This window comes from Crotalus tigris, unplaced genomic scaffold, assembly GCF_016545835.1.
Source record: "Crotalus tigris isolate CLP2741 ecotype Arizona unplaced genomic scaffold, ASM1654583v1 scf7180000018762.419966263:882430, whole genome shotgun sequence".
NCBI lineage: Eukaryota > Metazoa > Chordata > Lepidosauria > Squamata > Viperidae > Crotalus > Crotalus tigris.
In genome coordinates, this window is record NW_024097187.1 from 667,394 (window position 1) to 694,946 (window position 27,553).

At 38.5% G+C, this 27,553-nt stretch overlaps 1 protein-coding gene across 6 annotated transcripts in view; it reads left to right on the top strand.

Moving 5' to 3' along the window:
* The window catches only part of HDAC5 (histone deacetylase 5), a 152,113-nt gene that overhangs the window by 86,235 nt on the left and 38,325 nt on the right, over positions 1-27,553 (top strand). For all 6 annotated transcript variants that reach the window (XM_039355851.1, XM_039355852.1, XM_039355853.1 and 3 more), the window contains 7 exons: positions 1,858-2,002; positions 3,133-3,250; positions 4,960-5,090; positions 6,821-6,952; positions 11,993-12,105; positions 17,705-17,836; positions 19,028-19,250. In XM_039355851.1, the coding sequence (XP_039211785.1) occupies positions 1,858-2,002; positions 3,133-3,250; positions 4,960-5,090; positions 6,821-6,952; positions 11,993-12,105; positions 17,705-17,836; positions 19,028-19,250 (994 nt within the window). The remainder of the gene's footprint in view (positions 1-1,857; positions 2,003-3,132; positions 3,251-4,959; positions 5,091-6,820; positions 6,953-11,992; positions 12,106-17,704; positions 17,837-19,027; positions 19,251-27,553) is intronic.

Here is a 27,553-nt window from a genome sequence, read left to right on the forward strand (position 1 = left end):
ATATTATAAAACTGAGCCCAACTTCTAGTATCTTCACAATTCTTCATGCGTTGTTTGTTTGTTTGTTTGTTTGTTTTTTGAGGGGAGGAGATACTATAGAAATGGTTTGCATTGCTGTCTTTGGATTATTTTTCAACTTCCTATTTATTTATAATGTTATATGTCTGTCCACCTTAAGCAATTCTGGGCTATTCACAATAACTTTCTAGTTCAGCCAGAAGTCCTGGAATTTGATGGTAATCTCCTCTCTAAATACTATCAAGATCAGAAGCTAATTATAAAGAAGCCAAATATGGCCAGGTGCTTTTATTTTCCAATATCATTCTACATCACATATCCCTACAAAAATCCTTTCTTCTTGATTTTGCTGTTTTCTTCTGAAGGTATCAATATAGACAATAGAACCTAAGTTGGCAAGTAGTTTTCAGGGATGATGTTTGTATTCATTCCTAATTCTATCAACCTTTTTGCAGCTACCCGTAAAATAAATGAAAGTCTAGGAAATAATGTTATTTTGTTATCTAATTGAAGTTTCTGATTTTTAAAGCTATATTTTTAGAATGCTTTTGGTGTCTTATCAAACCTAAATTTATTTTTGTGTTGTTACCATAATACAATTAAATGGTGACAACAGATTTTATCCAGACGAGGAAAGAACAGCTTAGAGAATGGAAAGAGGAAGGGCATGGGCTTTGGTAGAAATATGTTACATAAGCATAAATACACAAATGAAAAATTTACATTGTGGACAGCATAGGCCAGTGGTGGTAAGCCTATGGCATGCGTGCCAGAGGCAGCACTCGGAGTCCTCTCTGTGGGCATGGGCCATCGCCCCAGCCCCACCTCCCCCCACACCCCCTTTCTCACCAGCAGCCCCCTCCCAGGGGAGAGTCGCCCTCGGGCATGGCCCACATGGAGCAGTGCAGCCAAGCACATGACAGCAGGGACAAGACTCCACCCTCACGCCCCATCGCATGTAGATGATGCTGCAGGGCGCGAACAGAGGGCATGGCCGCCATGACGCTGCTGGGCCGCCTGGGCGATCTGCTACAGCGGGTCATGGAAATGGTGGGTGGTCCGGCGGGTGGGGTGGGGACGGAGCAGGGGCAGGGGCTGGGCGGTTTTTGGGCACTAGGTCTCTAAAAGGTTTGCCCTCACTGGCATATGCATACAGAGCCCAAGCTTGATTTTTGCCTAGTAAGAGAGCTAATCACAAAAATAATAAGAAAGAAGCATAATTCCTGTAAAAAAAAAGGTTGTAACAGCTGACAGGCCATAAAACACTAAGTGAGAACAACATAAAAGAGAAACCATCAGTCAATAAGATCAAGAGAAATCTGAATTACTACAGAATGCAAATATGTTCTGCAAAAGCAATATAAAAGCAAACATGGACCTCTTGAAGGATATTTCAAAGCACTAGCATTACTATTTTTTTGCATAATCTTTTATCATATTTCAAATGCTAGAGAAGCAGGAGGCAGGAGCTCAGATGATCAACTGAGTAACAGAAATGTTTTCTATATGGAAATAGGAGTTCCATGGTAGTTTTATTAGTGGAAACTTCTAAATTGCTAAAATCCTGTAGAAAGAGCCTTAGTTATAACTTTCCTATCACTCAGAAGTTTTATAAAGCAATAATTACTGGAAGAGAGAAGTTATTAATGGGTGAAAACAATCTTAATTCACTTTTTCCACCTTTGATGTTATAATCTGTGTTTGAAATATGACTTGAAAATGTATTTTATATGTGACATCTATGCATAAGCTCATCATACATGAGCTTATGTATGTAAGCTCAAGCACATACATAATTGCCTTTGGTGGTGTTGACTCTCTCCCTGTTCTTTTTTATAGCAACAGCAAGAGATGTTGGCAGCAAAGCGTCAACAAGAACTAGAGCAACAGCGTAAACGAGAACAACAGCGACAAGAAGAACTGGAGAAGCAGCGTCTGGAGCAGCAATTACTCATCTTACGCAACAAGGAGAAGAGCAAAGAAAGTAATAAATTTTAATTGCATTGCACTGCATTTATTGGAATGATATCCTGTTTGTATTTCAAGGACTGGAAGAAACAACTAGAGAGTGTTAGAGGATTATATTCTCCTATTCCCAAAATATCATATAGAGAAGCATATTTGAAAACAATCTGCATGGACCTAAACCCACTCAAATAATTAAAATTGTCCTCACAAGTATATTGGCAATATAAAGATGTAAATAAATTGTTGAATTTGGCTTTCAACCCAAGGTTAGACTTCTTTGTCATGGCACTTCCTTTCAGATTGTAGAATTTAAATATATATATATATATTTAAATGGAGAATCTTTGCAAATTAATTTTCAGATTCTTCATAAATCTGCAAACTTTGGGAGTTATTTTTTGAACAAAGATGAACAATCATTTTCCCTTTGAAGATTAAATGAGACAATGTATGGTGAGTTGAGCACCCATGGTTGTACATGTAGTCAATGTTGCATTGAAGCAGGCAGGTATAGTACCATACATAAATTCATTTCTGTACATATACTTTTTTTTTCACACTGGATGGACAGATTTACCACTTTTCTCCAGCATGACTAGGCTCTTTACAGTTTACCAACAGTTATCTGTGTCAACAGGAGCATGGGGATGGGTTGAATTGAGAGATCTCAATGGCAAACCTCAGGGGACATGCCCTGATTTGGGATTGTATAACATGTTTAAAGAAATAAAATTTGAGGCATTTCTGGATGTTATGCTGTGTCTGGCTTGGCTCTTCAATTGATGCTGTAACCTCCACCTCATAATAAATAAAGAATGATTAAAAAATTTCAGTAAATGTAGCTCTGTGATGGAATTCTTCAGTAATATGTGAAGGATGATGTGATTAAAATTCTTGCCAGTGTACTTAGGAAAAGTGGATTCTCCCCCACCCCCCCTTTTGTAAGCTTGATTGATGCTGGGTTTTAAAAATAGGTTGTTAGCCTGGAATACAAGATGAGGAAAGTAGTGTCCCTGAACACATTTCACTGGCATACTTGTGAGAATTGAAGGTCGCATATTTGCATAGCCCCAGGTTAGGGAAGGGAGATAACACCTCAACTTGCCTTTAATGTTTTCTACCAGTGTTTTTCTATAATTTTTAAAGGTGCTATTGCAAGCACTGAAGTGAAGCTGAAACTTCAAGAGTTCCTTCTCAGCAAGTCAAAAGAGCCAACTACAGTGGGTGGCTTGAATCATTCCCTCTCCCAGCATCCAAAATGCTGGTAAGTCTTTCCTTTGTCTTTAGGACAGGATTTCTCAGCCTTGGCAACCTTAACTTAAGCATGCTGGCTACGGAATTCTGGAAGTTGAAATCTACATATCTTAATGTTGCCAAGATTGAGAAACCCTACTCTAGGATTTTCATCTAAGACTGATTTAGGACAGGCTGTGCACAGAGTTGAGTTTCAGTTATGGAATAAATACTTCAGTCACAAACATGCAAGATCTACTGTATACAACCAGTGTGCAACTGATATTTGCTCCTGTATATCCAGCAGTAGAATAGGAATATGTCTTCATTTTCAAGGACTTAATTTTCTCTAAATTTAAATCTTCAGCAATAATTATATTTACATAATTACATTATGATGGGAAATAATTCATTCATTTATTTTGCTCAAAATAGCAATTTCACAGTTCCCTCACCAGTATGCCAGCTTGTGTGTTTCTGTGTGTGTATATGTTTGTGTCTGTGCATGCAAAAGCAAATTCTATTTTTGGATAATGAATCGTGGGGGAACTGGAAGCGTAAGACAGTTTCTCCTTCCTTTTCTGTTCACAACAATAGTACATCTTTGTCTAATTTGTATAGCATCTGGTCAAATCCATTTCTCAAGGAAACGGGCAGTTTTACTGGAAATATCACTAAATCCTTTCCAGTCTTACCCAGTTAAGCCTATACTTATTTTCATGCTTCTACTATCAAGTAGCTATCAGAATTTTTTCTTTGAATTTCTGCTTTACAGAAAAGGCCATAGAAAGAAGACTGAATTTGGTATAGTGGTCTAAGCTTTAATGACAAAGGGATACAATATGTTGCTCAATGAAATGGTATTAATATTGATCAAATAATCAGTTAAGTTTTGGGTTGAAGATCAGTATTACTATACTAAATCAGTGATCATTCTCCAGCCAAAAGGAGAAATGGAGAAGATAAAGATTACTGTGATCTTCCTTCCAATCTTCCCTTTTCCTTCATTCTTTACAAATTTAAGAATCATGGTACCATTTTCAACTCATACTGGTAGCGTTAATGAGCATTCTGGTATTACAGAATTCTTTCATCAAAGCTGAATGGAAAGGTAGAAGAATTTCAGGCTATACAGAAAAAAACAAGGATGAAGAAATGAATGATAACTGAATCCATCTGTACTAGTGGCCTTTGACTACTGAATATACTCGGGTGCCGTTTTCATTCAATGAAATTTAAAGAAATGTTAAATAACTATAAATTAAAAATGCAATCCAATACGAATGGAGAAAGCAGAAGGATACTTTCAGAAGAAGCAGAGGTAGTCTTTGCTTAGCTACCACAATTGTATGAGTAATTCCATTGCTAAGCGCAATGGTCACTGTAGAAAATCATTGGCTTATAATTTTACTTCCACATTCTTCATTATCTCTGTTGCAAAGTGCACAAATGACTATGTGATTGTGGGATGCTTCAACTCATAAATTTGAAGATTGATTACAAAGCTGTTTTTTTACACTGTTGGAAGTTCGAATGTTTGTTAAATGAAACTGTTAGTAAGTGAGGACTACTTGTATGCTAATTAGTGTACAAACAGCTATCTTGATTTAAATCTTGATGACTGTGGAATTATTGGTTTTTCTTTGTAAGCTACCCAGAGTCACCAAAGTGAGTTGGGCAGCTATATAAATTTTCTTAATAAATACATAAATCTGGACATATTTTTTCTGATTTGTGCAGGGGGGCTCATCATACCTCATTGGACCAGAGTTCCCCTCCCCAGACAGGCAGCCCGGGAACACCAGCGTCTTGCAAACTACCTTTACTTGGCACTTATGATAGCAGAGATGACTTTCCACTCCGGAAAACTGGTTAGTAAAGATCTATAGCTGAAGAATAAACAAAAGGGGAGAGGGTCAATTTGCGTGGCTTTTCTGCAACTTATATGTACTAACTTGTAGAGACAATGGACTGGTGCTGACAGAGCGAAGGAAAGAAAAATTGATTAAATATGATTAAATCAGATTACAAATGAGAAAGGAATATTAATTACAAGTATGTTATGAAATACTGCATTTTACAATGTGAAAAACCCAACTTCTGATTGAAAATCAAGCTCACATACTAAATCCTCATTCTGCTAAAATATTATGACATGAATTCTAAATTTACAATAGAGCACTGGATAAATGTACTATAAAGACTGGCTTCACAAACAGCCTATTTTTAGATGCAGTCATTGCCCCCTTGCAAGAAATCAGCTGTTTAGATGCTAATTGTGTAACATCTCAGCTGGTTTTTGCAAAAAAATTTTTTACAGTCAAACTATGTGAAAAAAAAAACAGCCCAGCAGCTAAGTAAAATCAGGACATTTTAGGAACATAGGAAGTTGCCTTATGCCAACTCTGACTGTTTGTCTTCCTAACCTAGTGACTGGCAGCATGTATCTAAGGATTTAAGTCAGTAAAGAATCTTGTTCATCACCTCTTCAACTTTTTGACTGGAGAAGCTATTAACTATATTAAGTGGTTCTCCCCATTGTTCTCCCCACCTCCAGTCTGTTAGGTGTATTTTGTGGTTATTCGAACCTTGCCAACTTCTTGGTTACAAGTAAAAAATATATAGTTTGAAAGAATTAAGATCTTGAAAAGGTGATGCAAAGAAACTGGCCAATGTCTGAGTTATAGTCTCTAAAACGATAGGATCTGAATAAAAGGTAGTAGTCTGTTTGGCATTGTCTGATTGAATATATACTTTCAAAGGACATGTAGAAATGGTGTTTAGCGAAACCATGGAATTTGCAGCTATCAGATGGTATGATGGTCACTAAGTTTTCAAAGGGGAGTGAACAAATTTATGAAAGATCAGCAGCTATCCATGGCTGCTAGTCCTAGTGGCTACTAATCCTAGTGGCTATTTATTACTTCCTTAATCCCAGATAGCTGCTAGCACTAGGGGAAGACAATAACTCTGCTGTCTTTGTTTATGAATGCATCTGCATAGCTATGGACGGACTAAATGGATCATAAGCTTGATCAAGCAGGACTCCACTTATGCTTTTATAAAGACATAGAAGCTGAATAGAAAAAAGTTGTCTATATAGAATATCTTCCAGATTTTATGGAGCAAAATAATCTAAATTGGTATCCTGGGTGGAGGTGGAGGGTTTTATCAGGCAGAAGAGAATAAATAAGTGAGAATAAGCTGCATCCACCTACACAGGCCCTATCAGTGCTGGATATCTGTGTTGCTAAAAAAGAATAATAATAATATGTCTTCTGCTCAGATTCTTCATTTCTTAATGGAGTCATCCTGAGTCCAGATATCATGGACTTTGACATTTAACTGTACTGGTTGGCATTTGGTAGAACTAGAAGACATTGTGTTGGGAATGAATGTTTTATTGTTATGTTTCAGAAATGCAGAATAAATATATTTATAAAAAAGCTCAGTCTTTCTTGAAGCAATATGATTGATCTGGTAAATGTAGATGCAGTTAGCTTCTTCTCCTCACCACAGTTTGCTTCCTTGCTTAAGTCTGTCTATTTCAGTAGAATACTGATCACCTTAATTTTCATTCTTGCCTCCCTCTTCCTTTCAGCCTCAGAACCCAATTTAAAAGTGCGCTCACGATTAAAACAGAAGGTGGCAGAGAGAAGAAGCAGTCCTCTGTTGCGGAGGAAAGATGGGACAGTCATCAGCACCTTCAAAAAACGAGCAATTGAAATCACAGGTAAGAGGACGTTAGCCCACGTGCAAGTATCATTTGCTTTTTTTAAAAAAAAATGGATGAAACATTTCGTTCCTCAGTCCTCTCCCCAAGTATATCAAGAAGGGAGAAAAAAGACTGATTAAAAACTAAAACTATATACTGGTATACTCTGTGTACTACAAAGTGGCTGATGAAACAGGATACTGGAGTCAAAACATTGCAATTGAAGAAGAAATTTGGCAAAATAGATAAAACAATCATTTGTTGAAATGTAATTGTAAAGCCATGTTTTCCTAAAGAAAAAACTATAGAGAGCCCTGTACAATTTTCCCTCACTTTCCTCTCTCTTTCCTGCTTGAAAGATGGAGCTTTCTGTTTTAAACTACATTCATTGATCAGTGATAGCTTAGCTGAGAGCACTCTGCTCAAATTATGTTGTGATCACATGAAACCATGTTTTTATTTTAAACATTAATTGGTGCGAAAGCTAGAATCAAATTTGAATTAATTTTTCAGATAATTCAAATATTTTTTGTTTGTTTGGCTAGTTCCACTTTATTTTTCTGCCATTTTTATTTTTCACTTTATGGATTTCTACAGGAATATTAGAGATATTAATGAGACTCAAAAACATTTATAAATTATAAATTATATTACTGTGTTATGCATCCAGTCCTTGGTCTCCCTGACAAACCTGCTATCAAATTCTAACATAACACTAACTAATACTAAGTAAATTTTATTACTTATACATAACTGCATTGTGAATTTGTATATGATTAGAATTTTAGTCAAAAGGGAGCACAATAACTCAGGCCAAAGAATATGAATGTTATGAGAATTATAGCATTTCTTTTTTAAAAACATGAAAGAGGAAGAAATGTCTGAATATTTTTAGTTTAATCCTGACCCAATAGTATGATAATATTATCAATAAAGTGATAATTATTCAAAGACTTCTTAAATAAATTGCAATCTAAGAGGAGGGATTGGTGAACCTAAGAGCAGATTGAAAAAGCTCAGGAATAAATAAATAAATAAATATGTGATGCATTCATTTTACATGTATCACTGATAATCAATACCTGGGAATACTCTGGAAAAGATAATCAAACAACGAATCAGCGAACACCTAGAGGCAAACAAACGCATTACTAAAAGCCAACATGGGTTTGTCAAAAACAGATCATGCCAGACAAATCTTATTGCATTCTTTAACCAAGTGACAAAATTAGTGGACCAGAGGAATGCTGTGGATATAATTTACTTGGACTTCAGTAAAGCATTTGATAAAGTAGATCACAACCTACTACTTGATAAGATAGAAAAATGTGGATTAGACAGCATCACCATCAGATGGATTCGTAGCTGGTTGACCAGCTGTACTCAGCGTGTGGTCTTCAATGGAACTGCGTCTACATGGAGGGAAGTGTACAGTGGGGTGCCCCAGGGCTCTGTTCTAGGCCCAGTGCTCTTCAATATCTTCATCAATGATTTGGGTGAGGGGATAGATGGGGAACTCATCAAACTTGCAGACGACACCAAATTGGCAGGAATAGCCAACACTCCAGAAGACAGGTTTAAGATACAAGAGGATCTGGACAGATTTGAACACTGGGCACTATCTAACAAAATGAAATTCAATGGTGAAAAAAATATGGTTCTACAATTAGGCAAGAAAAACCAAATGTACAGGTATAGTATAGGGGGTACCTTGCTCAATAGTAGCAACTATGAGAGGGATCTCAGAATCCTAATGGACAGTCTCTTAGATATGAGCTAGCAGTGTGCTACAGCTGCCGAAAAAAAACAACTCAGTGTTAGGCTACATTAACAGAGGGATAGAATCAAGATCATGTGAAGTATTAATAGCACTTTACAATGCCTTAGTAAGGCCACACTTGGAATACTGCATCCAGTTTTGGTCACCACAATGTAAAAAAGATGTTGAGACTCTAGAAAGAATACAGAGAAGAGCAACAAAGATGATTAGGGGACTGGAGGCTAAAATATATAAGCAACGGTTGCTGAATTGAGTATGTCTAGTTTAATGAAGAGAAGGACGAGGATGGACATGATAGCAGTGTTCCAATATCTTAGGGGCTCTTTCCTTTCCCTCTTTCTCTTTCTTTCTCTCTTTCCCCTCTTTCTCTTTCCTCTTTCTCTCTTTCCTCTAACTTTCTCTCTCTCTCCTTTCTCTTCTCTTTCCTCTCTCTTTCTCTCTCTTTCCTCTCTCTTTCTCTTCTCTTCCTTTCCTCTTTCTCTCTCTTTCCTCTCTCTTTCTCTTCTCTTCCTTTCCTCTTTCTCTCTTTCCTCTCTCTCTCTCTTTCTCTCTCTCTCCCTCTCCCTCCAGGTGAAGAGAGAGAGAGAGCGAAAGGCAGACAGTGCCAAACGGACAGAGAGGGGGAGCAGGACGGGTGGCAGCAGCTCCCAGTCACTCCCCCACCGCATCCTCAGATGAATGGGTGGGGAGGGGGAGCAGGACAGGAGGCAGCAGCTCCCAGCCGCCCCCCCATGTCCTCAGCCAAACAGGTGGGGAGGGGGAGCAGGATGAGAGGCAGCGCTCTCAGCCGCCACCCCGCCGTGTCCTCAGCTGAACAGGCGGGGAGGGGGAGGACAGGAGGCAGCAGCTCTGGTGGTGGCGGCGGCAGCTCCGGCGGCGTTGGCCACTGCAGCATGGTTGGGGTCCCCCCGCCCCCGCCACATCCTCAGCCACTTTGCCGTTGCAGGAGGAGGGTGTCAGGACTGGGTGCACCGTGGGCAGTTGTGCCGGCAATGGGGAATGCCGCCGCGGGGTCGAGGGGGGGTCCCAATCGCTGCCGGCCCCACCAGCCTCACAGCCCAAGGTCTCCTCCTGCAGCACTGAGGGCAGCGGTGCTGGCGGCTCCCCGAAAGTGGTCGAGGAAGACGCCACCAATGGGGCCAGGTGGTGGAGAGCCCTGCGGCATCCAGGCGAGCTTCATGCTTGACTGCTGCCCCACCCAGCCTGGGGAGACATGTGGCCAGCTCGGCTTCTTGGGGAACGATGCCCGCGCCGGCCGCTGCCCCAGCCATGACTGCGGCCTGGCCTGGGGAGACAAGTGGCCGGCTCGGCTTCCCGGGGAGCGATGCCCTCACCAGCCGCTGCCTCAGCCATGACTGCTGCCCGGCCCGGCCCAGGGAGACATATGGCCAGCTTGGCTTCCTGGGTAGCGATGCCTGCACTGGCTGCTGCCCCAGCCATGACTACCGCCCGGCCCGGCCTGGGGAGACATGTGGCCAGCTCGGCTTCTCGGGGAGCGATGCCCATGCTGGCTGCTGCCCCAGCCATGACTGCCGCCCGGCCCAGCCTAGGGAGACATGTGGCCGGCTCAGCTTCCCGGGGTGCGGTGCTCCCACTGGCCGCCGCACCAGCCATGACTGCCGTCTGGCCCGGGGAGACATGTGGCTGGCTTGGCTGCCCAGGGAGCGGCCCGGGGATGGCCCAGGAAGCGATGCCCCAACTGAGAGTGCCGCCCGGAGCAAGTAAGCCGGGGGGGCGCTACCTGCCCTGTAGCCACTTTGCAGCAGTGGACTCAGAGCCCCCTCCCCCCCGCCAATGACCCTCTGTCTCCAGCTCTGCTGCTGCTTGGTCAACGGTCGCGCCGGCTGGGCATCGGAGGGGCTGCTCTCCCTAGGGGCCACATTTGTGGAAGGGCTGGCTCGCTCAGTGGAGGCTCGGGAGGGCTGTTCCCAGAGGGGATCTTGGGGCTTCCCCACATGGCTCCCCAGCCACGTGCGCCTCAGATGGGGCCAGCCCGGGAAAGGGACTTCCTGGCCGCCCTTCTCCCAGGGGGTGGGGCACCCGGGCGCAGGGTCATTCAGGAGCCCTGCGAGGGGGCAAGTCCACATGAGAGACAGAGAGAAAGAGAGAGAAAGTGCCTCTCTCTCTCCTTGTCTCTCTCTGAAAATGGGGGGAGGCTCTGGAGCCGCAGGGGATGGCTCAAAGAGCCACATGCGGCTCCGGAGCCACGGGTTGCCGACCCGTGGTATAGGGTTTCCTGCCTGAGCGGGGGGTTGGACTAGATGATCTCCAAGATCCCTTTCAACTTTATTATTGTTATTATTATTATTATTATTTAAATAGTAGTAATTTATTGGATGGCCATTTAATTTGTAGAAGTTATAGAACAACACTCTGAAGAGATTTTTATTTTAATTGGGGAAAGGAGTATAGAAAGTTGACATTTGAGCTCTTAGCAACCTCAGGCTCCTTCTGGGAAACTAGAGTTCTCTTTGTTTCATGTCGGTATTTATAATTAATGTAGAAAGATGAATTTGAAATGTCAAAAACAAAGCTAGGAGCATTCATTTCTGTGTGGTGGAATCATGCATTGCATCCTTCTCTTTTTTATCAATTCTGATAAACAAGGAAATCTAAACATTTTGATTAGAAAATCACAAAGGGAGGTAATAGTTTACAGATTGATATGGTTTCAGGAAACTATGTGGTAAATAGCCACCTGCAAGCTTCTCAGTTATTAGTGAAAAGAAGTATTTCCTCACCAGTTCATTGAAAAACTGTTAGAAAGAAACTAAGAATATCTCCAACTAAATGTATACATATTCAGGGAAAATTGGGAATCATTAATCACTGAAATTCTTTAATGATATCCTTTCATTTCAGTAAATCTTGTAAAAGAAGACTGAGTGTATATCATTTGTAATAAGTGTTTTCAGTTGAGACAGCTGTTCAGTTAATAGCCCTGTGAACTAAAAACATGGAAATGCTAGGGATTTTTTTTTACGCAGCTTGTGTAAATTGTATGTTGTGTAACATGATATTCCTTTATTGCATGTTAACATTCTTTGGTGCTTTGTTCTGTTAGAAAGGAAAACCAAACCAACAACTGAATTTTATCTTTTTAACATATATTTTTCCAATATTTCTTTGCTACCGTGTGAACTGAAACTTAATTCTGCTTCAAAATAAAAAGGGAAATTTTCAGTAGCCTACTTGGGCACAAGAGCATCTTAATTCAGTGGAGAACTAACTTGGCAATTTCCTCCCCCCCCCACCCCCCAAAAAAACTTTCATTGCAGTGTCTTCAATGTGCAGCAGTGCTCCTGGATCTGGCCCAAGTTCCCCAAATAGTTCCAACAGCACCATCACAGAAAATGGGCTTACTGGTTCAGTGCCTAATATACATTCTGAGGTAAGTCTAGTGAAAGAGTATTGCTACTTGCTATGATATGTGCTTTGTCTCTTTCCTTGTCTACATATACATATTTAGCCCAGTATTTGTTGCTTTGAACAATAGTTGGGTTTGGGGCAAACAGACCAGGGCTCAGATGGCTGCGCTTATCTGGGCTCTCCAGTAGACTTGGCCTGTCACTATTTTAGCTTCACAAATTAAATGTGAGATAGCAATGGGATAAAACATCTCTTACTTGCTTTCCAAGCGTATACATATGCTCTCTCTCTCTCTTTATGAATGTGCACATAGTGTATGTGTTTAATTTTTATTGAATAATTTTAACAAGATAAAAACAGTACAAATATTTGAAACAAAGAAAATAGAAAAAGAAATAGAAAAGAAAAAATATGAAGAAGCAGCTTCAATCTTTTTAAGTTATAAATCAGTGGTTCTCAACCTGTGGGTCGGGACCCCATTTGGGGTCGAATGACCATTTCACAGGGGTCGCCAAACAAGGCTGTCTGCCATTTTTCCCCCTTTTCTTTGGCCACGCCCTTGGCACCCGGTGATGTATAAGTGGTTGGGGGTCAACATAGGGAACTGTATTATGGGGTCGCGGCATTAGAAAGGTTCAGAACCACTGTTATAAATGAATTTATATTTTATTCTCTGTCTAATGTTACATTATAATTTCCTTCTTGCTATAGTCCACCCATACCAATCCTCAAACCCATAAATCACAAATTCATTTTTTTCTTTTTTTCATTAAAATGCATATAAGGATTTTTCAGTTATTGATAAATATAATTATTGATCTTTAATCAAAAAAGTTAAATTTACCATCTTCACTAATTCGGTCTTCACCAACCATCCCTTTGCTGTGGGTATTTCAGAGCATTTCTATTTTCGTGCATGTAATAGTCTTGCAGTAGTAATTATATATAAAAATAATCCTCTATGGCTCTTTTCTACTTGACTGTCAGTTAATCCTAGCAAGAAAAGTTCTGATTTCAGTTCAACACAACGTACATGTTGTTGTGTTCTGATTTCAGTTCAACACAACATTCAATACAACATACATTTTCACATGTTCAGTTCAACACAATATATATGTTCACTTTAAAGCCAGGAATACACTAAGGCAGAAGCTTGTCCAGCCCAAGGAAAAAACATCCAGACACAAACAGCAATGTGATATAGGCAGTGCAATATATCAGGGATATATATGCAGATCTGTACATTGATAAAACAAAACAACCACTTCACTAGCACATGGCACAACATAAGATACTGATGGCGAACCTTTTAGAGACAGAGTGTCCAAACAGCAACCCAAAATCCACTTATTTATTGTAAAGTGCCAGGGCCACATCAGCATTGTGGTGCCCTCGGGGGGGAGGGCAAGGAGGCATCTCTGAGTGCTGCCTCTGGCATGCAAAAACCAGGGGTGCAAAAATGGGCCACCGAGCTGCAGGGTGCAAAAATGGCCGCCACCATGTCACAGGGTGCAGATACAAGGCACTGCACTACGCAAGAACAGGACAGGGCTAGTGAATATCATGCAGGAACCAGCCCCGCTCCATTTGCAGTGTGTGCGTGCTCGCGGCCCTGTGTGCACATGCCCGCATGTAAAATGCTTCCCCCTCCCTTTTCTTCCAGTCCACCAATCAACAATGGTTGGTGACCTCTGCTCTACCACCTCTACTCGAGCTTGCTAGTCGGCCGCTTCACCTCCTTTGTGCTGGATGGGGCTCCTGCTCTGTGTGGCGGTGGCAGCCTGATGGACCTGCTGCTGGCAGCAGTGGCGCATGTGCCAACAGAGAGGGCTCTGATTGCCGCCTCTGGCACGCATGCCATAGGTTTGCCGCCACTGACATAGGAGAACAAACCCATCAGGACAAGATTCAGCAGTTCATCTGCATTTGAAAAACACTCTTTTAAAGACAGCAAAGTCCACATTTTGGATAGAGAGGACCATTGGTTTGAAAGAGGATTAGAATTAAATACCTCTTCCTCAACAGAGGAGGGGGAATAAGACACTATCTCCAGTTTATAATGCAGCCCTTGCAGCAGTTCCAAGAAAATTCAACAACCAATTGCACCCTGATTCAGGTGACCCTGAGGGCACAGACAAATCCCCAAGTGGCCTCAACAGCTCTCAGAGAATGCTAATGACCGGATAACTACAAAGAAATGCAATCCTTCCACCTCCCCCCATCCTATGAGAACCTATCCTTCCCTTCTCCCACCATCCTATCTCAACTCTTAGTACCTATCTTTCCATTCCCCTCACCACCAGAACTGATGAAGCTCCTAGGATGAGAAATGAAACATTTTCTTCTTCTTCCTCAAGGAAAAAACAGTCCAGTTTCCTTTTGAAGAAAAAGGGACCTTTGAGTTTACAATTCTTTGAATTATTATATGTATTTGACTCTAGAAATTTCAGACTTTTTTTACAAATCCACCACACATAATAAAATGACCGTTCATTTTCAATAAATTTGAAGTAACTTTATACATTCCAGACAATTTTTCTTGAAGTCATATCTACAGTATATTTCATTAAAATTTTCTTTTAGGTAATAACATAATAGAAATTTCTCAATTAACCACTATGAATGGGCAGGCTGGCTGAGAGTAGCTCACACCTTGGGCTGATGGTGCCCTGCTTCTTCCCAGCTAGCCCATCTAGCTTGGCAAACAGCAGCAATAAAAGCCTTGCAGCAAAGCATCTGAGTGTGGTGGTACAAGGATGGTCATGTTTGTTATGATGGAGCGGTTGGCATTGAAGGATTCTGGGAATAAGAAGGGTTGTAGGTTTTGCTATTCTGTATAGGAAATTGGAAACAACCTGAAGTTAAAGAGAACTATAATTTATTCCTGATAATAAAGAGCAGGAGCAGCAGTAGACCTGGGAAGAGTGAGATAGCAAACTAGGACTACTATCCAATGGTCTACTGGTGTGTGGATTATCTAAAGGCCAGAGAGGCTGGAGTGGGCCCTGAATTGGATATAAACAAAAGTTCCTAGAGCAACGTGGTGGCAGAGTGGGATATCCAAAACACAGTGCAATGACCTAAAGCAAAGTGGGATATCTAACAGAGATATCCAATTGAAAGGGGCAACTACAAGGGGTGCTGGCTGATGCAGTGATCCAGAATATCATGCATGAAAAACAATTGTTGAAAGAGGGCAATAGTAATAGACTTATATACCGCTGCATAGTGCTTTACAGCCCTCTTTAAGTGGTTTACAGAGTCAGAATATTGCTCACAAAATCTGAGCCCTCATTTTACTGACCTCGGAAGAATGGAAGGCTGAATCAACTTTGACTCATTCAGAATCAAAGTCCTGGAGTGAGCAATGAATTAGCCTGCAATACTGCATTCTAATCACTGCACCACCACGGCTCTTAAAAGAAAGGAGCTTTGCCCTTGCAGAAATTAGACATCATGCTGGCTGATGAAACCAGACCCAATGCCACAGCATATACTAAACACACTAATGTGGGTCAAATAGAAAGGGCAGTTTCTCCAGTTGAACAGACTGGAAGAGAACAGAAGCAGGTGCCCACCCTAAACGTAAGTCAAAGCAGGAAGGCCAACCTGAAATGGGATCAGGCCCAGATATGTGAGCCAATATAGCCCCAGAACTGATAAGGCAGCAACAAGAGGAAAGGCTGAGACTCATTAGAAAAGATGAAGAAGAATGGCAAATTCACACATTGACTATTTCTCTTCAACAAAAGCTTTTAATGTGATAGGATGTCTGTTGAACAAAAACATTGCTTTTACTCTCTTTTCCAAGAGAACATGTGATTCTATGCAGTATTTATATGGACAGTGCCAGGTTTCTTGTAACAACCTGAAAACTCCCTGAAGAGAGAAATGGTTTTGTCTGTAAAAAGCAAAGCTAGATATTTTCTTCTGATTTTCACTGAGCATTTGTCCTGTTTCTGTGGGGAAAATTCTGTGGGTATTTCCATTCTCTCACTTTTTTCCCCTTGACTTCTTCTGGACTGCACTGGGCTGGGCTGGAGTGAGCTGCAGTGCAGAAGAACCTATCATTACTTTCTACATGACAGTCCCTTCTCCCAGCACTTCTGAAGAGTGTTTTCCCATTGTTACAAAACAAAACACCACCTGGTGGACAAATCTGCTTTTGGACATTGAAAAGAACAATATCATTGTTCCAAGCTCCTATTTCTTGCTTGAAATACACTTATAATATCATCATTATCTAGGCCTATTAGGGAGATTTAAAAAAAATACGAGAAATTTAATTATTTAAATATCTAACATTATCTTGAGCCAGGAACAGTCCAGACAGCAAATCTATGTGGGAATATTGCATTGCAATTATACAGTTAATGTATACTGTACATTTTGAAACAGAGTAAATGTATGTCTATATATATATATATATATTTGTGCACAAACATATGCAAGAAAGGCTTTGATTCTATCTTACATCAAATTAAAATATATGATTGTAATTTTAACTTTAAAATGACACCATCATTTACTACCAGTGTATAATTCACTTTACAGTGGTAAAGTGTTTGTAGCACCCAAGGAAAAAGAAAAAATCTACAGTGTTAGTGGCAGATACTATACAACCATGCCAACTGTTGCAGTAGAGAAGAGATATAAGGGTGAAAGAAGATGGAGTCAGCCACAACTGCCTTAGTTGCATCTTTGATAGTTGTTCAGCCCAGCTGATAAGATTTTAAAATCTAATACTAGCAGAGAGGTAGTAATCTTCTATGATAAGTTTATAACATACTTTTGAAACAATTATTCTTATCTGCTGGAATCATATCATTACTGATGCAGTTGTATGAATAATCCAAGTAGACTAATTTGGTGGTATCTATTGATGCAGAACGAGGATGTAGACAAAATATTTGGAGGAATATAACGTCTTCTTTTATTTGTCTAAAGGATTAAAAGCAAAAGAGAAAGCAATGAATATTTATTTACGAATTCAGAGTCCCAGCTGCCTTGAAATGCAGCTGTATGGCTGTATATGGCTTAGAGATTCAATCCAGTCCAGTTTTGGCACATAATTTAATTTCCTTTGTGGGTAAAGTTTCTCTGAAAAGAATTGGGGAGTTTTAATCTTTGTTTTCTTGATGACTTTTGATATCAGAACTCACAACTTTAATTTCTTATTGAGCTAATTTTAGATTATCAAGCATATGTAAATCTGTTCTGATTAGTAGAGAATAATTGAAAAGGAAATGCTTATACCAGTCTTATTAATTCTGCCTGGCTAGATGTATTACACTATAAATCCCATAATTCCTGGCCAGCATAGCTCCAGATTTCCAGATGGTATGTTAACTGACTATTATTCAGGGACATTGATCCCTCAGCTGTTTATTATTTTGTTTCTTGGATATAATATATATAAAATAAGAAAATAATTATTTTTGGTTTTTACAGTATATCCCAGGATCTCTGCTCTGTCTTGCCTTGTTAATGAGGTCATATTAAAGAGTTGGGAGAATAACAAGGTTTTTTTCTTCCTGCTATATATTACATATTCTTATTTATCTCTGTTATCTTATCTACTGCTCCCTCTTGTTCCTAATCCTTTTTTTCCTTTTATATAGATGTTGCCCCAACACCAAGCTGTTAATGTGGATGGATCAGCTAACCAACTCAGTCTATACACTTCTCCATCATTGCCCAATATCTCCTTAGGACTCCAGGCAACTGTCACAGTCACAAATTCACACCTCAATGTGAGTACGGCTGCAAGAGATTTGCTCCAATATTTTTCAAATTAAAATTTTAAACATAATCAAAATGAAAGTTTAAAATGTATCAAGATTTTAATCATTTATTCAGTCATTTCCCCTAATTAACATTTTAAATTAACAATGAAGGGAAAGGAAAAAAAAATGTTTCAAATCAGTGAAGTTTCTGGAGCTTGAGTTTTCCTATTGCTGCTGCAATAGTTCTTGTTCATAAAATCACTATAATTACAATTAGTACATATGGAGCTTTACAAAAAGTAGAATGGAACTCTACTTCCAATATGAAGTAAGTACAAGGCAAATGGCAGAAGCAGAGAGATCAAATAGGGGGAGATAATGGATCGGATTAACTATAGATGTGGCTGGGAATTTAAATTGGGTATCCAGTGATATCTTAATGAGGCTAAAAATATCCAAAGACATTATTTCCATACCTGGACCTTCTTCAACATCATGTTTTCCTAAACTTACTGCAAGGTGTAGACCTTTCCAGAGCTCTGCAGAATCTGGTTAATATTTTTGATGAATTTATGGGATATAATAGGAAGGGTGTAGTTTTCTATATATTTCTTCATTAAACTCATCTCGTCCTTCCATTTATTGAACATCTAGAATGATTATAGTAATGCACACTAAAAGATGAAACATTCATAGTATTAATCAGGTTAAGACAGGAATGTGGATTTTGTAGCTCCAAGATATTCCTGGACTTCAAGAACTCTTCACTATCTCAACGAGAATCATAAACTTTGCCCAGTCCTCATTTCTTAATCACTTTTGGAACTAATTAATTTATAGCTAAAGATATTTTTTTTCTTTGTGGCAGGATAATATTCCACTTGGTGGGTTATCATTTTTTCTGGATTACTAAGGAATAAAGAGAAAAAAGTTTTAAAGACTTATAAGAACTTCTGGCAAAAAGATTAATAAGGAGATGATGTAAGAAAGTTTAAAATGGATGAAGGGGACAGTGAGTGTGTATTTTGCAGTGAAAATGCTTTTGAATGCTATAAAGGAAATTAGAAGCCACTTTGTTTCTTTTTCTTTCTTTGCTTTTGCACTTTTACCTCTTAATTTCATATTTTTTCATTTTTTCCTACTTTATATTTTACTTTATTGTATCTCCCATCTGGACCTACGAGATCTAAAAGCCCTCTTTGTCTCTCTTTCCATTAGGCCTCCCCAAATCTAACCACACAGCAAGAAGCAGAGCGCCAGAGCATCCAGTCATTGCGCCAGGGAGGTGCCTTGACAAGCAAGTTCCTCAGCATGTCATCTATTCCCAGTTGCCTTCTGGGGGTTGCTCTTGAGGGAGAGACCAATAATCATGGGCACGCTTCCTTGCTTCAACATGTCCTGCTTTTGGAACAGGCTCGACAACAAAATACACTAATTGCTGGTGAGCAGGTCAAGATGTGATTTAACATAGTGTGTCCACAAGGGCTGGGCATGGCATAGAAAATGTTGCTTGGAAGCAGCTGAGAAACAAGGGGGAATGGAGTAGCTGGTAAACATTCAATTGAAATCAATAACATTTTTTTATCCTGCCTTAATTTTTTATAAATAATTCAAGATGATGAACATTCCTAATACTCCTTCGTCCTCCTATTTTCTTCACAACAACAACCCTGTGAAGTTAGTTATGCTAAGAGACAATCTGAACGAGTGGCCCAAAGTCACTCAGGTGGCTTTCATACATAAGGGAGAACTAGATTTTATAGTCTCCCTGTTTTAGCCTGGTGCCCTAACCACTAGACCTAACTGTCTGTCATTATCCTAATCTATCTTGGGCAATGCTGATAATTAACTAAATGTGTATCCATGATGACTTCTTAGCTGCCAGAGGCAGCTCACTTATGAGGCATTTTATTCCTTTTTATTGGTTGTTCTCAGCAAAAGGGTACTACATAATTCTTCTGAAGCAGAATCATTTTAATGGGCTGCTGGTCAAAATGAGTAATTTCTGCTAAAGAGTGAAATCGGGAATCAAACATTGAAAGTGATTATTTCTGGCAAGAGATCAAAAGTGCACAAAGAGGACAGGAAATAGAACAAATATACTCCTCTGAATATCTGGAATATATTTCAGAAACAAAGTACTTCAGGATACCACAATCGGCACATTAACATAGCAGTGTCTAATATAATACAATCAAGATGTTTTTTTACCAAGGGCCTGCAGTCGATGTAGCCCTATTATTGAAGGGCTGAGGTCTGGAGAACAAGCAATCACAAGGTTTTTTTTTTTTTTATTGAATTTTTTCAGAAATTTTACAGATAAACATCCACCCCCCCCCTCCCAAACCACCCCACCCTCCCCCCCCCGACTTCCCAGAACTGAATATAGGATTATTTAACAAATTTTAAAAATAACGTTTACAATTTATAAAATAATTAATAATAATAATAAAAATCGTAATCATAATATATATAATAATAATATACATAACATAAGCTTTAAAGTGAATAATATATACTAAAAAAAAAAGAGGAAAAAAGGAAAAAGAAAAAAGAGAGAGAAAGAAAAAAAGAAAAAGGTAGACGAAAAATAAAACATATATAAAAAAGTATATGAATAATAATACATAAAGCGTAAAAAAAAAGAAGAAAGAAAGAAAAAAAAAAAACAATCATTACAAGTTATAGAAAAGCTAAATAATATTTTTCCATATCCAAATTATGTTGTATAAAATTTATCCATTTTTCCCATACCGCAAAAAATTTCTCTTGAGATTGCTCCTTTAAAAAAGCCGAAATCTTTGCCATTTCTGCCAAATACGAAACTTTATAAAACCACTCTTGTAAAGTAGGCAAGGATTCCTTCTTCCAATATTGTCCTATTAACAGCCTAGCGGCTGTAATCAAATTTAACATCAATATAACCTCCTTAGCATCACAATCAATAACGATACCTAATAAAAATAATTGCGGAGTAAATTTTACCCTCTTTCTAAAAATTCTTTGAATATTCCACCATATCTTAATCCAAAAAGCTTTTATATGCTTACACGTCCACCAGATATGATAATAAGTAGCATCCAAGTATCCACATCTCCAGCATTTCGGCTGTAAATTAGGGTACATAATGGACATTTTCTTTGGATCAAGGTGCCATCTATAAAACATCTTATAAAAATTCTCTCTTAAATTTTGCGCTTGTGTGAATTTAACATTTCTTATCCAAATAAGTTCCCAAGTATCCATTGAAATCGATTCACCAATATTCTGTGCCCATTTAATCATACAATCTTTAACTAATTCAGATTCTGAATCCAATTCCACTAAAACCCCATAAACTCTCTTTATATGGGTTGGCCTTTGATCTCTTACTTGTTTTAGAAGAATTTCATCTTCTCTGAGCCAGCCCATTTTACAATCCATCTTCCATCTATCCACTATTTGTCTATATTGGAACCATGAATAAATTAGATTTTCATGTGTTAATTCTTCCAAAGATTTTAACTGCCAGTCTTGGCCATCCCATCTAAGTAACTGTGCATAAGAGACCATATCCATATTAACCCCTTTCCTTATGCCTTCTATGGCATGCCGAGGTATAGCCCATAATGGTATTTTAAAATCACATTTATAATACTTCCTCCATACTCTAAGCAAAGAGATTCTTATAATATGAGACTTAAAAACCCAATCCACTTTTTTATTAAATATTAAATAGGCATGCCATCCAAAAAGTAAGTCCCAACCTTCCAAATGAAGTATTTCTATATTTGTTAAATTCACCCAATCGCTGATCAATGTTAATACTACAGCATCATAATACAATTTCATATTTGGTACCTTGAGTCCGCCTCTCTCACGAAAATCTTGCATTATTTTAAGTTTCACCCTTGGTTTTTTCCCTGCCCAAACAAATTTATTAATACCTTTTTGCCATTCATCTAAATTACGATCACTCTTTAAAATAGGTAACATTTGAAACAGAAAAATAAACTTTGGCAGGACATTCATTTTAATAACTGCAATTCTACCCATAAGGGATAACTGTAAATTGTTCCAATTTTTTAAATCCTTCTGTACCTCCGTCCACAGCTTTTCATAATTATTTTTATACAATTTTGCATTGGAAGCAGATAATATAACCCCCAAATATTTTACCTTATCAACAATTTCAAAGTCTGTTAACTTAACTAGAACCTGTTTATCACCATTAGTCATATTTTTAGCTAATATTTTAGTCTTATTATTATTAATTTTAAAACCAGAAACACGTCCATATTGTTGGATCAATTGTAATAATTTTACCACCGAACAAGTAGGTTGAGACAAAGTAACAACCAAGTCATCTGCAAAGGCTCTTAATTTATATTCTTTTTTATTAATTTCTATTCCTTTTATTTCTTGAGACTCCCGAATTTTAATCAACAAAATTTCCAATGTTAAAACGAACAATAACGGAGATAACGGGCATCCCTGTCTTGTACCTTTTTCTATTACAAAAGCCTCTGACAAACCCCCATTTACAATAAGTTGAGCAGTCTGTTTTTGATATATATTAGATAATACTTGTAATATATTTTGTCCAAAATTCATCTCCTTAATTAAACATAACATAAACTGCCAATTCACTTGGTCAAAGGCTTTTTCAGCATCCAAAAATATCAGGCCTGCAGAGACTTGGTTATTCTTTTCTAAATACTCTAATAAGTTAATGATTTGTCTGACATTATTTTTCATATACCTTCCAGTTATAAAACCCGATTGATCCTTATGTATAAGCTGCTGCAAGATCCCCATAAGCCTGTTGGCTAAAATTTTTGCAAAAATTTTATAATCCACATTTAAAAGAGATATAGGCCTATAATTTTTAGGCAATGTAAGATCTTGATTGTCTTTTGGAATCAGTGATATAAATGCATTACGCCAAGATGGAGGGATCTCTAACCCCTGTAATAAGTTATTAAACAATTCACACAACGGTTGAGTCATCTCTTCTACTAGAGTTTTATAATAAATAGATGTCAACCCATCCGTACCCGGCGCTTTGCCCAATTTCAATTGTTTAATAGCTGTAACAATTTCTTCCTTAGTAATTAAACCATTAATCTCTTTTTCCTGATCTTCTGTTAATTTAGAAAAATTAACTTTACCTAAATAATTGTTTATATCTGTAGTTTGAATATTAGTACTCTTGTATAATTTTTGGTAGTATTCTAAAAAAGATTTCTTAATCAATTCTTTCTGATAAACCAATTTACCATTATAATTTATTTTATCTATATTCCTCTGTTTCTGTTTCTTTCTTAACTGATAAGCCAACCATCTCCCTGGTTTATTAGCATTACAAAATGTATTTTGTTTCATAAATAGTAAATTGGTTGCAGCTTGATCAGCCATCAACATGTTAAATTGTGTTTTTAACAGTTTTATAGCTCCTTTCACCTTTTCATCTAAAGGATTTGAAATTAGGAGTTTCTCTTTTAATTTAATCTCCTCTTCTAAATCTTTACGTTTCTGAATCTGTTTCTGTCTATGCAAGTTATTCATTTTTATCAAAATACCACGCATAAAAGCTTTACTTGCATCCCACACCATTGACATTGATGTTCCCTTATTCATATTTAAAGCAAAATATTCCTTTAAACATTCCTTTAGTTTGTGGACATTTTTTTCTTGTTTAAATAAATTCTCATTCACCCTCCAGGATCTCCTGTCTTCTTTCTCAGCAAACAGTTCCATCCAAACTGGACTATGATCAGACAATGTCCTAGGAAAAATTTTTACATTCTTCACCCTGTTGTATAAATCTGTTGTGATCAAAAAAAAATCAATTCTTGAGAAAGATTGGTGTCTATCTGAGAAGAAGGTAAAGTCCCTTTCTTCTTGGTTACGTTCACGCCAATAGTCTCTCAATTCCCAATCTTCTTTCATGTCAAAGAAGGCTTTAGGTAGTTTAGCCTGTTTAAAAAAAGTAGAAGAGCCTTTTTTGTCCTTTTGTATATCTAAGACACCATTCCAGTCTCCCATTAAAATCACAGATCTATAGTCCAACAAGGTTATTTTCTGATGTAGCAACCTGTAGAATTGCTCCTGTTGCTGGTTTGGTGCATACAGCCCCACAATAAGAATTTTCTTGCCATATAAACCAAGTTCAAGCATAACATATCTTCCATGAGGATCTGATTCTAACAGGATAGCAGATAAATTCTGCTTAACATAAATTACCACACCCCCTTTTTTCCCAGGGGCGGGAGATACAAAATGAGATCCCAAACGAGGATTGTTTAAGTATTTTTGGTCTTTAGATGTAATATGAGTTTCTTGCAAGCAGATAATATCATTGTTGTGTTGCTTTAAATAATGGTAGATTTTTTTTCTCTTTTGAGGAATATTTAATCCATTAACATTCCAGGTCAGGAGCTTTGCCATCTCCCTTGGCCTTGAGCCTGGAGAAGATCCCCTCAAATTCTGCTACTGAAGAGTATGTTGCAGAGCTTTTGGGTCTTGCTCCTCCCACCGGCATTGAGACAATTTGCTGAGTAGATTCTTTAATTTCTTTTTCTTTTTTCTGTTGTTCTTTTTCTTTACGTTTATGTGCTGCACGGGTCATTCTCTGTTCTTTAACCTCTGCTTGAGACATCCATACCACCTGTCCAGCAGTCGTTGCACCTGTACCTTCAGGTTTCTGTTCCATCTCTTTATCACTCAGGACTTTGTGCATCATGGGCAAAGGTGAGCCTGCACCCAGGACTGTTTTGTAAAATTCCTTAGCTTTAACAACTGTGTTAAGTCTATAACGTGTCCCCGCATGGCTCAAAACAATACCCATCGGAATCTCCCATCTAAATGGCATCAGTCTTGCTTTAAGTTCATTTGCTAGAAAAGCAAAATCTTTTCTGCTTCTTAAAATTTTAGGTGGAATTTCCTTTAAAATAATAATATCTTGGGCAGCAATCTGAAATCTTTTATTGTAAAAAATTTGCAGAATCTGATTTCTCAAAGACTTCTTAGCAAAATATATCACCACATCTCTAGGCAGATTCTTCTGTTTTGCAATCCAAGAATTAACTCTATAAATTCTTTCCACTTCCCCACGTAACTCATCTTTATCTATATTCAAAATAACAGCCAAGTCATTAATCACCATTTCCATCAAGTCTTGGGTTTTATCTTCTTTCAGGCCTCTTATTCTCAAAGCATATTCCATCTGTCTGTACTGGAACATGAGAATATCATCTTGTGAAGTTTCCACTTTTTTCTGCATATCTTGGAATTTATAATCCAAAAGTTCTACTGTTTCTTCAATTTCCTCCACTCTAGAATCCAGCTTCACGACCACTGAGGCCACTCCAGATAAAGCTAAAAGTATGTCATCCCTCAAAATAGTATTATTTTGTTCTAAAAGCTCCTTCATCTCTTTCTTCATTTCTTCCTTGCTTTCAGATTTATTCTGTTCCAAAAGTTGCTTCATTTCCTCCCTAAACTGTGATACAGCATTTACCATTATTTCTTTAATGTCTTGTGCTGATGTGCCAGATGGGGGAGGTGAAGGTGGAGTAGTTTTAGGTTGCTGCACTGAGGGTATTATTTTAAGTTGTTGTTGCACAGTAGAAGTAGCAGGAGAAGAAGTTACCTTAGGAGCTGTAGTAACTGGTTGCCGTTTTGAAGCCATTTTAATTTATCTTTCTTTCTTCATAAAAATACCAATAGAAAATAAAAAATCCAAAAAATTAAAAATAAGGTAAAATAGAATAAAATAGAATCAATTTAAAAACTCCCAAAAAATAATAAAAAAAATAAAAAGGAAAGCAGTATTAAGCAACAGTTCAGCCAGTCCGTCTTTCAAAGGAAAAAAAAACTTTCAAAACGCCATTTTACTTTCACTCTCACTTTTCCGCCCGCGAGAAAAAAAAAGAAAGCTCAAAAAATAAAAAAAAATCAGCACATACTAAATAAACTAAGTAAACTAAAAAAAAATAAAATAAAGCTAAACTATAAATAAAATCCTTTAAACAGTTCTGTCCGGTTTAAAATTACTCACGGTTACTTTAAATACGGAGATGGTAGCGGCGTTTCGCTTTGTTTCCGAAGAAACAAAGACAGCTGAGAGGCGGAGAAGGCAATGAACTCCGAGGGAGCACTCTTTCTACCCCCCTAAAATAAAAATCCAGGGAAGGTTAAGAGGTTCTACCTCTATTCATGCGATCTCTACCCCTTCCCTTCGCCCGGGAAGAGGATTGCGAGCCGCGGGCCAGCTGATGAACGCTGTGCTCCGCGGATCTGACACCGTCTCAGGAGGACGGCTACAAAGTAGCCGCCATCTCCACCGCCTTAACCACCGGAAGTCCAAGGTTTTTTTTTTTTTTTAGGCAATGTAAGATCTTGATTAAAAAAAAAAAAGGTTTTTTTTTTTAATACACATTTTATTGTTTTTTTTAATTTTAACATCAAAGTGCTCAGGAAAAAACCGTGGTGAAAGGGTGATCAATCATAGCAAAACAAGTCATATATATATATAACTAAAATTAATACCTTAAAAAAAGAAAAAAAAATTCCCCCCTCTATTTCTTCACATGATATAACAAATTTAGTTTAATCTATTTCTTCTTAAAATTCAATCAATCCACGGAAGCACCCCTACTATTGTTGTTGTTGTTGTTAATTGCGAAGTCGTGTCCGACCCATCGCGACCCCATGGACAATGTTCCTCCAGGTCTTCCTGTCCTCTACCATCTTCTGGAGTCCATTTAAGTTCGCACCTACTGCTTCAGTGACTCCATCCAGCCATCTCATTCTCTGTCGTCCCCTTCTTCTATTGCCCTCAATCTTTCCCAGCATTAGGCCCTTCTCCAGTGAGTCCTTCTCATTAGGTGGCCAAAGTATTTGAGTTTCAACTTCAGGATCTGGCCTTCTAAAGAGCAGTCGGGGTTGATCTCTTGTAGGACTGACCGGTTTGAACGCCTTGCAGTCCAAGGGACTCGCAGGAGGCTTCTCCAGCACCATAGTTCAAAGGCCTCAATTCTTTGGCGCTCATCCTTTCTTATGGTCCAACTTTCACAGCCATACATTGCAACTGGGAAAACCATGGCCTGGACTATACGCACTTTTGTTGGCAGGGTGATGTCTCTGCTTTTTAGTATGCTGTCTAGATTTGCCATAGCTTTCCTCCCCAGGAGCAAGCGTCTTTTAATTTCTTGGCTGCAGTCCCCATCTGAGGTGATCTTGGAGCCCAGAAAAATAAAATCTGTCACTACCTCCATTTCTTCCCCATCTATTTGCCAGGAATTGAGAGGGCCGGATGCCATGATTTTGGTTTTCTTAATGTTGAGTTTCAAGCCAACTTTTGCACTCTCCTTCTTCACCCGCATCAAGAGGCTCTTTAGTTCCTCTTCATTTTCTGCCATTAGCGTGGTATCATCTGCATATCTTAGGTTGTTGATATTTCTCCAGCAATCTTAATTCCAACTTTTGTTTCATCTAGCCCTGCCTTTCTCATGATGTGCTCTGCATATAAGTTAAATAGGCAGGGTGACAGTATACAGCCTTGCCGGACTCCTTTTCCAATTTTGAACCAATCAGTGGTTCCGTGTCCAGTTCTCACTGTTGCTTCTTGACCCGCATATAGGTTTCTCAAGAGACAAATAAGATGGTCTGGTATTCCCATCTCTTTAAGAACTTGCCACAATTTGTTCTGATCCACACAATCAAAGGCTTTAGCATAGTCAATGAAGCAGAGGTAGATGT